We start from the raw sequence: 14,165 nt of genomic DNA, 5'->3' as shown, positions 1-14,165 counted from the left end.
AGATGGGGAGCAGCCAGTGGAAGAGCTGAAAGCAAAGTGCTGCAGGGAACAGGTGTGTTAAGTCAAGCATGGTATTCCAGGAGTTCAGCTGGAGCAGGGAAGGGTGTTGGGAAGCGAGCAAACCCACGGAGCAGAGTTGGCACTGCCAACAGGAGCAAAGAGGGCAGTGAGAAACAGCAGCTCCCCGCAGCTATTCCTCTCTAGTGTTCGTGGAAAGGGCAGGGCAGGGGAAGGCTTCCAAAAGGATTGGAGAGCTTGGACCAGTCCCATGCAGCTGCTGAGCACTGCAGTGTGTGTTCTGGTGTCTGAGCTGCCAGCGACTGCAGCAGCAAATGTGAGCTACTTTGCTGGTGCCCTTGAGCACCAGAGCTGGGCCCTGGCAGTGGAGGCTGCTGGCTCCTGGCTGCTGGCAGGTTCTTTTGCTGGGGGCTGTGGCAGTGAGGGACAGCTTGAGCTGCCTGCTTTGGCCTTGGGGTGACTACCTCCAGCATTGGGGAAGCATGAGCTTGGTGACTGGCTGGCTGGAGCTCCTCCACCTCCAGGTGGGTCTGGGTCTGGTGTCAGGTTTCCAGCCCACCTTGGTCTATTTGAGGTCATCTCCAGGCTGGTAGAGCCCACAGAGCTGTGACGGTGTCTCAGCACTGGACAGGCTGCAAGGGCTGAGACCTTTGGGCAGAGCCTGGCCTGTGGATGTGGCTGAGGGCTTCTGCCCCCATGGGACAGCCAGGCTGAATGCCTGTTGCTGATCACAAGCCACTAAGCCATTGTAGTGGTTACAAAGGTTTATTTCAGATTATTTTTAAAAATCAAGCAAAACCAAACCTTCTTCATGTTTGTACATCCCTGTTCTTACTCAACTGGAAAAGAAGGTGCATCCTCCTAGCTGCCTGGTGTGGGGTGATGCCAGGCTCAAATCTCAGTGCAGAGCAAAGCCCCACAGTGTGGGAGCCTGTTGGCTCTGTGCCAGCATGGCCATGTACCACAGGGCAGCAGGAACCGGGGTGTGCAGGAGTCTTTGAATGTGGCAAAGACAAGTCTAGCATAGGAACCATGGGGGTAGTGAAGGCATTATGTCTGGTTGTTGAAGTGGGACCTGTAAGCTGCCATCTTCCCACATGTGGTTGTTGCTAAGTCCTTACCCAAAGCTGAGGCCGATGGCCAAGGAAAAGACCTTACCTTCAGGAAGGTCACTGGGGTTTGTACATCAGGCAGAAAGACGTGAGCTTCAGGTGATGCCCAGAGCTCCCCAGGAGGCAGGGCTGATGCTCCAGGGACAGGCTAGCAAGGTTCGCGGTTGGCTGTAAGGACTAGTGTAAGTAATGTTCCCCATTCATACACATACACATGTAAATTAATCCTCTTGTTGCTTCGGCTCATTGGCTCAGTTCAGCTCAGCTCTGGTGGCAGAAAGATGCCCTAGCTCTGAATGTCCCATTTCCAAGCCTGCTTCAGGGTCCATCCCTGAGTAGTGCAGGGAAACATTTAAGCCCTTCTCCCACAGGGCCAGTGTTCCTCTTCTTCCTTTCCCGCAGCTAGAGGGCAAAGGGAAGGCGAAAGGACACAGCTAATCTTCTGGGATGGTGTCAGGTTTTGGAGGAGGACATTGAGCACTTGCCACATCCCAAGCATTCAGAGCATGGAGCCTCCAGCAGGTAGGATGGTGCTGGTCCTGCAGTTACGGCCTACCCTGTCCCTGCCATCAGATTATGCTGGACTTGCTGTGCCGGAGCAGGCAGATAGCAGTCACCAGGGATGTCAGGGTGGTGACCACGAAGAGCAGGATGAGGATGACCCAGTAATTATACAGCATGCTCTTGTGGGAGGAGGGCTTCTCTGCTGGGATCATGTTGGTGAGGTTCAGCATGTAGCCCAGGGCCCAGCCAATGGAGGTTTCTCCTGCCTGTGGAAACAGCATGGCATGGTCACCATCCAGCCAGCCCAGCTGCATGGGCCTCAGGAGACCATAGAATCATGGAATCACTGAAGTTGGAAAAGACAACTAAGATCATGGAGTCCAACCAGTAACAGCAGCACTGCCAAGGCCACCACTAAACCATGTCCCCCAAGTGCCACATCCGCACATGTTCTAAATCCCTCCAGGGATGGTAACTACTCCATCTGTGGGCAGCCTGTTCCAATGCCTGACCACACTTTACATGAAGCAATTTTTCCTGAAATATAACTGAAACTTCCCCTGGCACAATTTGAGGCCATTTCCTTGTCCTGTGACATGTTAACCTGTGAGAAATGACCAACCCTCTCCTGGCTACAACCTCCTGTCAGGGTGTTATAGAGAGTGAGAAGGTCCCTCTTGAGCTTCCTTTTCTCCAGGCTGAGTTCCCCCAGCTCTTTCAGCTGCTCCTCATAAGACTTGTGTTCCAGACCCTTCTGGGACAGCTTCAGTGTCAGCCCAAGGGAGAAGAGTGTGGGGGAAGCTGCAGCCCCCTTGAGCCTCTGCTTGTGCACAGGTCCAGCCAGCCCAGGGACAGAGCAGTGACCATCTTGTGCAGAACTGGGCTCATCCCCTGGGAGTAAAACCTTGTATGCTCAGGCCAGTCCTGATCTCCTTGCACATCCCATAGCAGGTGCAGACAAAAGTACCTCCTGCCCTGAGGTAACTTCCCAAAAAGCCTCAGCAAACCATTGTTTGGGATGGCTGGTGTCTTAAAAGCCAAGGAAGGGCTGAAGGATGTGATCCCATGACCACCCCAATAGCCAGTTCAGCTCATTTGTTTCCATCCCCTAGGAGATCCCTCCAAAACCTGAGAGTTCCATCCTGCCCCTGTTCACTGAGATATTCCTTTATTCTGCTTTGCTCTTTTTCCATGAGGGATCATCTCTTCTGCAGAGTTCTTTGGCCTAACTCCAAAGAGATGCCATGGGATGGGGATGGATTTTGGTGCTACCCACCTTCTTCTGGAAGGCAATGTTGGGGAAGGAGTGGTTGTTGAAGCTGTAGCCTTTGGTGGTGAGCAAATACACAAATGTGCTGATGGCACAGTAATCTGGCAGCCTCTTCTCCAGCTTTGGGGCTTTCAGGAGCAGCTGGGTGGGATGCACAGAGGGAAAGAGAAGAGAGGTCAAGCCAGCAATGGCCAGGCTTGTGTCTGTGGCCTGAAGCTCAGGGTGGTTACATCCGTGAGGCCAAGGCTACCCCTGCCCACCTGAGCCCTCTCCCAGTTCCATGTTGGAGCCATCAATTGCCTTCCCCCTACTCCACTGGTGCCAGGAAACCCCGTGACCTCCAAGGGCTTCTCTCAAAGCCTGGGTGATACCCCACATGAAGCAGCCCCCTTCTTCCCATGATGCCCAGGGAGCCCACCTCACTCCAGCTGGTGGCACAGATGGTCTCTGCAGCATCCTTCAGGTCGCTGGGCAGGTGCACGGGTCTTCCCATCACAGTCTGTATGAAATCCACGGTGTAGAAGAAGGCAGAGAAGGCCTGATGGAGGGAAAGGAGCAGCTGTGAGACAGGCTCGGAGTAAACTCTGATCATGAGCAGACACTCTGGGCCATGTGGTGGGCACCAACAACTGCTGTTGCAGAGCTGGAGGTCTGATTTTGCTGCCACATGATGCTGGGGAGCTGCCCGGCCCCCAGCCGAGTCACCACCCTCCTCTTAGGGGACTTACAATGAAGCTTCCTGAAACCTTCGGCTGGAAAACACCATCAAAGGAGCAGTGGGAGAAGGAGCAGTTGGTGAAGTCAAAGAGCTTGCTGACATGCAGAGTGCAGAGGTTCCCATTCCCAGTGCCAACCAAGGTAACGGTGGTGTTGAGGGCAAGGCTTGGTCTCTCCTTCTCCGTGCAGGGGCTGTCATAGATGCTGCTCAGCAACAGGCTCTTGTTGTAGCCCATAGGCCAGCAGGAATGGAAGACAGTTTCTTGGTAGCGCTCAGCCTGCCAGAGGAGGGACACAGGGGGTGCATGAGCTGTGCATAGCACAGCTTCCCCAGAGCTTGAGCAGCCACACACAGAGCAGTTGACAAAAGTGTCTCAAAATGGCTTGCGGTGTCTTGGTTCTAGCCAAGAGCTGCATCATCTAGTGGAGATAGTGGGAGAAAGCCCTGGGAACACAGGAAAGGGTTGGGGGCAAAACCCAAGTTGGCTGGTAAAGGTGTGCAGCTGGTCCAGGGCTGAGGGACAGTGTAAACACCGAGGTGAGGGGGCAGCTGTGGGGTCATGGCAGCCAGCGTCCACATCAAGCACACACTGTACCTGGAGGAACTTGGAGAGCAGCCTCTTGAGGACCTGGTCCCTCCCATAGCAGAGGAAGCTGTGTGTGTACACTTTGTATGCCTGGCCATACAGTTTCAGCATCACCTCATTTCTGGGGTTTTCAATCGTGTCCCTGGTTTCAAAGGTGATCTGTGTGGAAGCACCTCCAAAGTCCATGGCCCCCAGGGTCTTCTTCTGAGGCTGGATCCATTCTCCGAGCCATCCACGCTGAGCCAAGGAGGACAAGAGCAGGCATAGGCGTATGAGGAGCTGCCCAGCCACCACAGCCATCCCACTGGATGTCACTATCCTCAGCTCACCTTGATGAAGTTCTCCAGGAGATAGTTGGCAGTGACCCAGCCAAAGACCCCTTCCTCTTCCCCTGACAGGATCTTTGCTCCCCGGAAATCAAAGGGGTGTGTCTTCAGTGTGGCTGCTACAGCTCTGAGGACAGCGTCCGACGCCTGCGGGTCCGCAATGCTGTGGGCCAAGTGAGAGGGCGGAGTGACAGACCTGTGCCACAGTGCTGCAGAGCCCTCCCTGTCCCAACTATAAATAACCCTTAAAGGTCAGCACTGCCATAGCAGGGCCCAGGAGGAGAGGTGAGCCATTGCCTGGGTACTCATAGGCATGTCCCAAAAAACCACTAGCTAATTCCCCTTGTCTCTGCTGGAGGAGGCAGGTAGCAGGGATGAGGTGTGCTCCTCACTGCTGGGACAATGGAATCCATCCTGCCTGGGCTGAGTGAGGGGAGCACGACTGCTCCCCCGTGTGCTTTTTGAGGGGTGTTTATTCTCACTGTGTCCCATCAGGCTGGCAGTGGGTGCAAGGGATTTTCCTCCTAGCATCCAAAAAGTCTGGGTGGGTTATCCTGGTGCTGGCCCTCCACCAGCCCCCACTAGCACTGTGCTGGCTGTGCCCTGTAGAGTGTATCCTGCTCTGAAAGGCAGGACCACTTCTGCAAGGGACACAGCACTGGGCAGGTGGGTGGTCAAGAGCTTTGCCCAGGAAAAGAGCAACACTTCAGCCATCCTTCACCACCTCCACCCCTGCTGTGTGTAGCAAGCTGGCATGTTAGAGTGGCACAACAGGGCACCCCTGAGCACTCACTTGAGCAGACGCATGCCAGCCGTGGCACCCAGGTAAAGTGGGGTGCCTGCATGCTTCTCCTTGGGCACATCTCTCAGGGCCTGGCTCAGGCAGTGCTCCAAGCTTGTCCCAGCTGCCAGAGGGTTTGAGCTGTAGCTGGAGATGCCAGGACCTGTGAAGAGGAAAAAGCATTGCTCCCTGCTGGTGAGGGGAGGGGATGGTGCTCAGTGGGAAAATGCCTGGTGAGCAGCTTTGCCCCTTCCAGGCTGTCCAAAAGGCAGTTTTCTGTAGGTGTGGAGCCATCCAGGGTCCAGCCACATCTCTCTGCCCACGCTGCGTCCTCTACTGGCTGACAGTCTGGGAAAGGTCGATAAATAGAGAGTGAAAGACCAACCCTGGCTCCTCAATGGGCTAGGCAGGGAGCTGGATTGCTCCCTGGTGGTTCAGTACCTGGAAAAGACAAACCAAAGCACGCACAGCTGCAAGCCTTGGGGGGGTTGGGAGATATTTTAGGAATAGAGCGGAATACTTTAGAACATGTCACTACACTGCTGAATACAGAGGGAGGCAGCTGGGCATGGCAGGGGCACTCACACCATGCTGCCCTGCCACAGGGATGCAACAGACACCGCCACCAGGCAAGCTCTTACCCTCCACATCGCACATGCTGTGCTCGCTGACCACCCCGGTGTCATTCTCCTTGTCTGCAGGCCACTTGTAGATGAACATGGCGGTGTGGGAGGACCCAGCGTCCAGCACGATGCCGTACTGCAGGGGGAAGGCAGTGGGTAAGGCCTGGAGGCTGAAGGGCCCCTGGGTGCTCCAGCCCTTACCAAGGGAAGGCACTGGGGCTCAGTGCACAACCCGTCCACACGCCGACCCTCAGCCCACACTCCTACCCTGTCGGTGCCCAGCAGCTCTGCAGTATCATCTGGCAGAGGCAGGCTTTGCCCAGCCCAGCCTGGCATTGCTGGGCCCACACCTGCCCAAAGAGGGCACTCCCTGGCACGTGACTGGGAGTGGGATACTGGCCGTTCTGGAATGCTGTTTGGAACAGCACAGGGACTCCAGTTTTTTGGGTAAGGGGACCCCGTTGAGTGCAGCTCAGGGGCTCTTCCCCCACTGCAGGTTACCATCACTCCTGGCTGCCTGCTGAGCATGCTAGCCAGTCCCTGGGACTGGTGGTGGGGAGAGACACCTGAAATGGCTCTTTGGGATGCTCTTGGCCAAAGAAGGGCAGCCAGGCCCCTCATCCCTCCTGCCCTTGTATGGCTTGGCTATTCTCTGGCTATAAATAACCCTGCTCCTCCTGCCAAACAAGGTTACCCAGCTCCTCGGGAGGGGACACCATACATGCTGCCTGCAGCACCCCTGGGTGTAGCCCTCTGCCTGACCCCTGCTGCCCGTGGTCTTGAGGTTGCCCATGCTGGCCCCCACTGTGCCCCCTCAGGGCTGTGAGTTTGGGGGGAAAGCAGGGCAGGACCCAGAACCACCCCAGCTGAGCATCTCTGGGGTGAATCCCTCTAAGGCTTAAACCTCCTATGAGTCTCTGTCTGCTCCTGCCCTACCCAGATTCAATACAGCCAAGGGCTGGAGTAGGCAGCTCCTCTCCCTGCCCGGAAGCCACCCCAGCCCTGCCTGCCATGAGTGCCCCATGCTACCCCTCTCCCTATCACCTGGTTTTCACCAGCACAGGCAACAGAAGTGTCAAGGACACCCGAGGTCCCCACTTATGGGTAGCCTCAATTACACCATGAACCCATGGCCCTGCACCAGTGGTACCTCCTGCTCCCTCAGAGGACCATCTCACACAGGTGACCCTCCCAGACTCACCCAGTGATTTGCTCATGCCCTGGGCCAAAAACTACAAGCCAGCAGAGAATCCCCCTCTGTGGCCAGGCTGGAGCAGTGGAGTAGCTTCAGCTCCTGACAAACACTGCAGAGAGGAGGAAAAAGGCTGACAACTCTGTCCAACACCTCTCCCCAGCCTCCTGGGCTGGGTGCTGGGGTGAGTGTTCCGGGCAGGCTGAGAGGGCTCTCAACACCTTCTTTGCCCAGCACGTGGCATCCCAGTCTGTTCTTGGCAGAGCAACCTCTGCCTTGCCTTGCCTCCCTGGGATCCTGTCACCCCCATGTCCCCAGATGAGCAGTCACTGACCAAGCACAGGAGAGTCTGAGGAGGGTCCAGCCCTAGGGGACCCCCTCTGTCCACCTCAGTGGCACATGTGTCCACGCCCTCTGTAGTCACCATGCAGATGTCTCTGATTTGCTCGCAAGGCACTGCATTACCCCAGATATCACCTGGAGTGACACTAGCAGGAGCAGGTTGACAAGGCTGTCCGCATCAGGAAAGCATCCGTAGGTCATCCCCAAACTTGGGGCTGAGCACAGCCAAGACCCTAGGAGTACTCTCCAGTGTGGAGATGCCATGGAGGGGCTGAAGTCCACAGAGAGGGACAAGGTTAGAGACAGGGATATCTACAGGAGGGCAAGGGCTGAGAGATGCTGTAGTATGAAACAATAAGGATGACCTGCAGTGCCAGGGATACCTGGTGCCACCCACCAGGAGTGGGGTCAGCCTGGGAGGGGTATGCTGGGGATGCCAGACTCACCCCATGGCAGGAAGGGACATGGCCACATGGCTGGCTCTAGGGTGAGCAGGAGACCCACCACCCGTGACAGGAGGAAGGCTGTTTCCCAGGGTTTCTTCCTGCATTCAGCAGGGCTGACTTGGCTGTGCCCCACTTCCCACCCCATGGAGAGCTGGTACCAGGATGTATTCATGGGGGTACATACCTGGGGTGGAGTTGCACATGTAAAGAGATGCACAAATGTATGTGCACATGTGCATGCATATATGTGTGCATGTGTGCATGTGGTCTACATGTTGCAGGAGTGTGCATGTTTGTGTGTGGGTGCATGGGCATACAAAGGTGTGTGCAACTTTAGGTGTGGATGCTTACACGTGGGTGTGCACGGGTGAGGTGTGCATGCACATAGGTGTGCCAGTGTGTGTGCACGTGTCTCTGCACACATGCATTTAGGAGGGGTGTGTGCATAGGTGTGCGTGGGCACACATACCGTATTGCGTGCCCAGGGAAGTGCAGGCAATGAGAGGCAGCACGGAGCCTACACCCAGAGTAAGCCCCACGCAGACGTGACATGTTGGGGTGACAGCTGGGGCAGGATGCAGAACTGGCTGCACATGTAGGCACATCCTAGTGCCCTTTGCTGCCAACACCTGTGAGTCGGGGTTTGGGGTATCTCCTCTTGGACCCCCAGCGCATTACCACCAGGTGTGGAGTGGTGGGTGAGGCGCATCCAATGGGTCCCCCAGCCTTGGCAGTGGCAGCAGCAGCGCTGGGCCTGGCTGAGGTGAGGTGCTGCAACACGATGGTGCTGCCTCTGCAGAGAGTGCCTGGTGAACTGCTCCCACAGCTCACCCCACAGCCACCCCAGCAGGAGAGGAGTCACCGCAGCCTCGTGCCAGCCCCTCCTGAGGGCCCTGGATTTGGCACCCCAGCTTGTCCCTGTGGAGAAGACATCCTTGCCTGGGAGTGGTAAGCAGTGGTGAGAATCGTGCGCATGGTCCACGAAGGCACCGAGGCAGACATGGGCAGCCTAGTATGTTCCCAGTGATGAAGAAATGTCATCTCCTCCAGTCTCAAGGGTACCTCATGCCTCCAGCATTCACACAGAAATCCTGAATGGGATAACCTACAGTGGTGTGTAATGGTGCCAGCTCCTAGCCCCAGATCCTGTCCCTGTCTTAGCTTCTGTCCCTGCCTAGAGCCTGGGCATGGGCATCGGAGCCACTGCATTCCCCAGAGCAGAGAGTGCTGCTGTGTGGCTCTGAGTCATGGCTGAGCCATGGACATGGGCAGGTAGGCTCCAGGGGCCCTACAGGTGGGAAGCCCCAGGAGGGAGGATAAAAGCCCACCCCAAAAGTGATTTGCAGTGTAAGTGCGGCCCTCAGCTCTGCCAGCTGAGCTGCCCTGTGCCTGCTAACAAGTACACTGCAAATGAGGGCTGGGGAGACACAGGGGTGCCCTGGCGCACTCCCACACCAGCACCTGGCTCCCATCACCCCTCTCATCTGCCTTGCCATGTTTGCCTACTGGCACCCAGGGCTTTGGCAGGGCCTCATGCATGAGACACAGTCCCCACCACCAGCATCTCCTGGTAGCACAGGGACCCTGGTGATGCTGCAGGCAGGGGGGGCACAGAGGGGTCTCCATTGTGGCTCCACACTGGGACAGTTTTCCAATGCCAGCCCTATCTCTGCTGCCTCCTAGGTCACTCATGGTCCCAAGGGCTCTGCCCCAGTGCAACATCACTCAGGCCAGCCCCATTCAGGGCTGCTCAGTCCTGAAGCCCCTGCAGAGGGGGCACAGAAGACAGTCATGTTCCCAAAGGCCGTGCATGAGTAGTGCTTGGGGCTCCTGATCAGTCTGTGGCTCTGCCCAGAGGAGGACGCAGATGGGGACATTGAGAATGCCCCATGTGCTGCTGCCTGGCACTGTGCTCCATGGCCATTCCACAGGACCTCCAGGCTGTCCCATGTCACATGAGGGGCTCATCCCTGGCCTCCCACCGTTCTGCCTTTCTGAAGGGTGGTGAGGTCATGCAGCACTCAGGTTTGCAGTGAGATGTGGCAGGTTTCCTTCCTGCTGCAGTAGCCACAGCAGCCACAGGACGTAGAAATTGCCAGAGATACTTTGCCAAAAGACGAAAGAAAAGGGCTGTCAAGAGCAGGACACAGCTCAGGGCAGTCAGGCCATAACCTCCACTGCAGACCCATGAGGGGAGGATCAGTCCCTCAGCAGCAAGGTAATGAATCCAGGGTGGTTTTAGGGCTATATTCCATGCAAAGGAGCTGGAAAGGGAAAATGTGGAGCTGTAGTTCAGCAACGAACAGCACTATCCAGCAGCTAACGTGGACTGACTCAGCAAGGACCACATCTTGTCCAGGCCATCAGAAGATGTGCCCAGGGTCTCCCATAGCAGGAGTGACCTCTAAACCACACGGGCATCTTTTGGGCTGAGTTAAAATAACACAAAGTACTGCATGGTCACAACAGCACTGGACTTCGTGTGAAAGCAAGTCCTCAACACCTTCCTGGTGCCAGCCTCGTGGGAACAGGCACTGCTGGACACCGAAGCACACACCATGCTGGACCTCATTGCTCTTGGCATATCCAGGAGCACTGAGTCCCTGGGCCAGGCCTTGTGCAGAGCAGGGTCAGGACCCAGGTGGGTGTTCAGGAATGCTTGGTCCCAAACTGCAGCAGTGCCTGCAGACTAGAAGGTGCTAGCATTCAGAGGGAGAAAAAGCATCCAAAAGGCACAAGAAAAAAAGTTTCTGGGAATTAATTTGGTTTAAAACCAAAGGTCCATCTTGGAACCAGGGAGAAGAAAGGCTTTCCAGGCTGATCCAAGGGCTACATATGGGAGTCTTGGTACCGATCTAATTCCTTCATGTTCCAAAAGATAAAATCCACTTTGAAACCAGCTCAGTGCACTGCCCAAGATGGCCCAGCATGTGGTAACAGGTGGACAAAACAGGTGTCACAGAGAAGGAGTTAAAAATTAGTAGTTATACTAAGAGCAAAAAGGGTCATCTTGGCTAAGCCTGCTTGTCTTCATTACATCTGACAAACCCAGAGAGAAGGCAGCAGCACATCTGGCATGCAGGCTGGCTCAGAAAGTTTCCAAGTAAGTTGCTTGGGATGAGAAAAACGGGGTTTTAGATGAAATACTTTTCAGGACAAGAGCCTGGGACTATTTTAAAACAAAAGACTTGTCCTACAAAAGGAGTGCTTGGCCAAAAAGAAATTGTTCAGGAATGTCCTTCATCATCCGAATTTACGACAAAAAAAGGGGGAAAAGCAGCTTGTATTCAAAGGAAAGTGCATTTGTCACCCAGCAGCACTGGCTCAGGCAATGCAGTGGAGCCCGGGGAGATGCTGGGGTGCGCAAGGAAGCCCTGGCCCAGGCAGAGCGGCGGCAGATGCTGACTCGGCTGCTCTGACCTGGGGGGCCGCTATCTTTCAGTGTGTCCGACGGATTCCCCTCCCAAAGCGCACGTCCCAAGGCACAACGGATGGACGGCCGAGGGTCCCGCAGCCGGCGGGTCTCGCTACTGGGGCAGCTCCGTCCCTGCGCACCCGGCGGGAGCTGCTTCCTGCGACCCTCCCCGCCCAGGAGGGATCCCTCAGCCCTGGCGCCTCCCGTGACGCTGGGGATCCTCGGATGCCGGCGTCTGTCCCCCAGCAGTATTCCTGCACACCGAGAATGCCGCACACCGACGTGCCCACGGCGGCTGCCCCAGCCCCCGGCAGCCCAGCGCCTCCCGGTGCCCGCCGCCCCTCCGCGCCCGGTACCCCCGCGCCGCCCCGCTCACCTTGAAGCCCGGCGGGCCCCGTGTGTCCCCAGAGCCGAGGAGGAGGAGGAGGACGCCCAGCAGGCAGCCGAGGGCCAGAAGCAGGAGCAGGGCGGCCAGGCGGCGGGCCATGGCGGAGCCGGGCAGGTGAGCGGCTCGGCAGCGGCGGCGGCGGCTCCTGCCGCTCCTCCTCCCCCGCCTCCTCCTCGCCCGCCTCTCCCGGCTGAGTCACCGCCGCCCCGGCCCACCCGGGCGGGACACCGGGCTCCGGGGCACTGCCGGGGCGGCCCGGGCTGCGAGTCCTGCGGCTGCCCCGGACCCGCACTCAGATCTTCCTGCCCCCTCCGCCCCGCGAGCAGACCGATCTGCCTCCCCCAGGCACTGTTCTTATGCCCAGGATCAGCCCCAGCCCGGCCCCTCAGGCACCGCCCCGGCCCTAGAATCGGCTTTGTCCCTCGAGCATCACCGTTACCGAGAGGGCTCAGCCCAATCTTGTCCCTCATCCCTGGGCACAGCCCGTGTCCTTGGGATCGGCCCCATCTACCCCTCCGGGCAAGGTCCCCAGGCTCAACCCCATCCTGCCCCCTCCCGAGGGCTTAGCCCTTAGATGGGTTCAGTGGGATGTGGGAACATCCTGAGATACAGAAAAGTTCCAAGAACCTCTCATCTACAATGATTAACAGCTGTGGTTGCGTTCCTGCTTTTAATCATCACAAGAACTTCATGACAGCCCTGAGGAGCCCAGATGTATATTGAGGCTGTTTTCAATAAGGTCACAAGTGAATAATGTGATGCATTTGCATAGTGAGCACTGAGCCAAAGGAGGTTTAGTTCCTTCCTCTGAGAAGGATATTTGCAGCTTGCATACACAGTGGAATACAACAATGAACAAAATAATAAACAAGGAGAGAAGGATGGAGGTCAGCTCCTAGAGCAGCTGAGTTGCAGGCTGCGGGTCACAGCCTCACACTGATGGTGTGAGCTGAGGCTCCTCATGCCTCTCTCCTCAATACTTTCTTGAAGCAAGGAGCTTTCCTGCTGCTCACAGCTGACCCATGCACAGCACACATTGCACCTTCTGCAGAGCTCCCTGCCCATCACTGTGGTATTGGGGCACGGAGGTGCTCATGGGGCTAAGCTTTTGCCCAGGGCTTGTGGTGCAGGAGCCTCCAGCCCTGATGCACCACTCCATTGCACAGGTTCTGCAGCTGGAGGTCCCACAAAGGATGAACTCCGGTGCTGTCCCCACTTTCACCCTGGCAATGCCCATCACTGTGGAGCAGGGCTTCTCTGCAGGACTGCTGTGAGTCTGTTTGCAGGGGTTTACCTCCTCACTTCAATTCATTAATCACTTAACTCTGGAAAATCCTTGTTAATCTATTCCATACATTAATATATTAATTGATGTGAAAAAATATTTGCTTTTGCTGCTGATTATGGCACAGGAAAACACAGTCCTGTCCCTGAAGCTCAGCATAGCATCATTTCCACTGCCTTTCTGCCTCCCCAGGCTGACTCTTCTCAAGTTTCTATGGGAAAAATACCTGCCTACTACTGACTCTTCATGCTGCCCATCTCACCTTCTGAGGCAGTGGTCTGCCATCCTGTACAGTGCAACTGCACCAGTGATTATCATAGAGAGATCTTTTCTGGATTGCACTTAATCCCTTTCTCAAACCTCCTGCTTCACCTTTAGATTGACAGGCAACGAGGTCTTCAAATACTAAAAAGGAACAAAAAAAATCTCTTTTGTGGATGGTGGGGAGCAGAAACAGGGTTGGAGGAGCCCTGTGGGAGTAGGGATGGTCCCCTTGCACCTCATCCTTCTTTTGGTTTTGGGGACTTTGGAGGAAGTTCCTATCTGTCAGGTGGTCCTTGTTGTGGTGGGACCCATCCTGGGAGATGTGTGTCCTCCATACCTTGGTCTTGTGCAGACTTGGCCATCCTATTCCCGGGCTGTCCATAGGTGGCTTTGAAAGGGGGGCTGGAATCCCTTCCCTCCCCAGGGTGGCCTGCTCCTCCTCTTCGTGGGGTCACTTTTGCCACCCTCTTTCCAGCCCCAAGGGAATAGGAGCTGAGGTCTGAGGGAGCCTGTGCCATGCCCTAGACAATCACTGGTGTCCCAGGATACTCAGCTTCCAGTGCAAACAGGAAGGCACCAAAAGCTTGGACATGCTGGCATGGAAATACTGCCATTCCCAGGGGAATGTCAGGCAGACAAACACGTGTATAGACAGACAAATACCCGAATACCCTGTGACAGTATGTTCAGGCAGGGAGCACCCCAACACGGCTGTCTGAGCTCAGCCCAGCCAGGGTCAGGCATTGCCAGCTGCTGCCCCAATAAGGGGGGTGGGAGGGGTGGGGGGGCTCACGTCAGTTTTCCTTTCCCATGTAGCCCTGTCAAGGCACCATAGGCTGGAGAGCAGGGCACCGAGGGTGGCAGTGCCTCTGCTTGTGGTGTGTGGGCAGCCCCA

At 56.3% G+C, this 14,165-nt stretch overlaps 1 protein-coding gene across 3 annotated transcripts; it reads right to left on the bottom strand.

The window, feature by feature from the left end:
* Nucleotides 1-764: 764 nt before the first annotated feature.
* On the bottom strand, nucleotides 765-11,840 carry ENTPD2 (ectonucleoside triphosphate diphosphohydrolase 2). 3 transcript variants are annotated; one of them, XM_063174681.1, is made up of 9 exons: nucleotides 11,710-11,840; nucleotides 5,957-6,074; nucleotides 5,328-5,478; nucleotides 4,538-4,697; nucleotides 4,218-4,445; nucleotides 3,633-3,899; nucleotides 3,323-3,442; nucleotides 2,911-3,045; nucleotides 765-1,900 (listed from the first exon to the last, which is right to left on the bottom strand). In XM_063174681.1, the coding sequence occupies exons 1-9, from the start codon at nucleotides 11,818-11,820 to the stop codon at nucleotides 1,700-1,702; spliced, it is 1,491 nt and encodes a 496-aa protein (XP_063030751.1). In that variant the 5' UTR covers nucleotides 11,821-11,840; the 3' UTR covers nucleotides 765-1,699. The 3 variants fall into 3 exon arrangements, with proteins under 3 accessions (XP_063030751.1, XP_063030750.1, XP_063030752.1); XM_063174680.1 differs by lacking the exon at nucleotides 11,710-11,840 and adding an exon at nucleotides 6,206-6,289; XM_063174682.1 differs by lacking the exons at nucleotides 3,633-3,899; nucleotides 11,710-11,840 and adding an exon at nucleotides 6,206-6,478.
* Between the last annotated feature and the right edge of the window lie 2,325 nt (nucleotides 11,841-14,165).

This window comes from Melospiza melodia, chromosome 22 (assembly GCF_035770615.1).
Source record: "Melospiza melodia melodia isolate bMelMel2 chromosome 22, bMelMel2.pri, whole genome shotgun sequence".
NCBI lineage: Eukaryota > Metazoa > Chordata > Aves > Passeriformes > Passerellidae > Melospiza > Melospiza melodia.
Note: the sequence above shows the minus strand (reverse complement) of the source record. Positions and strands in the feature narration are given on the sequence as shown.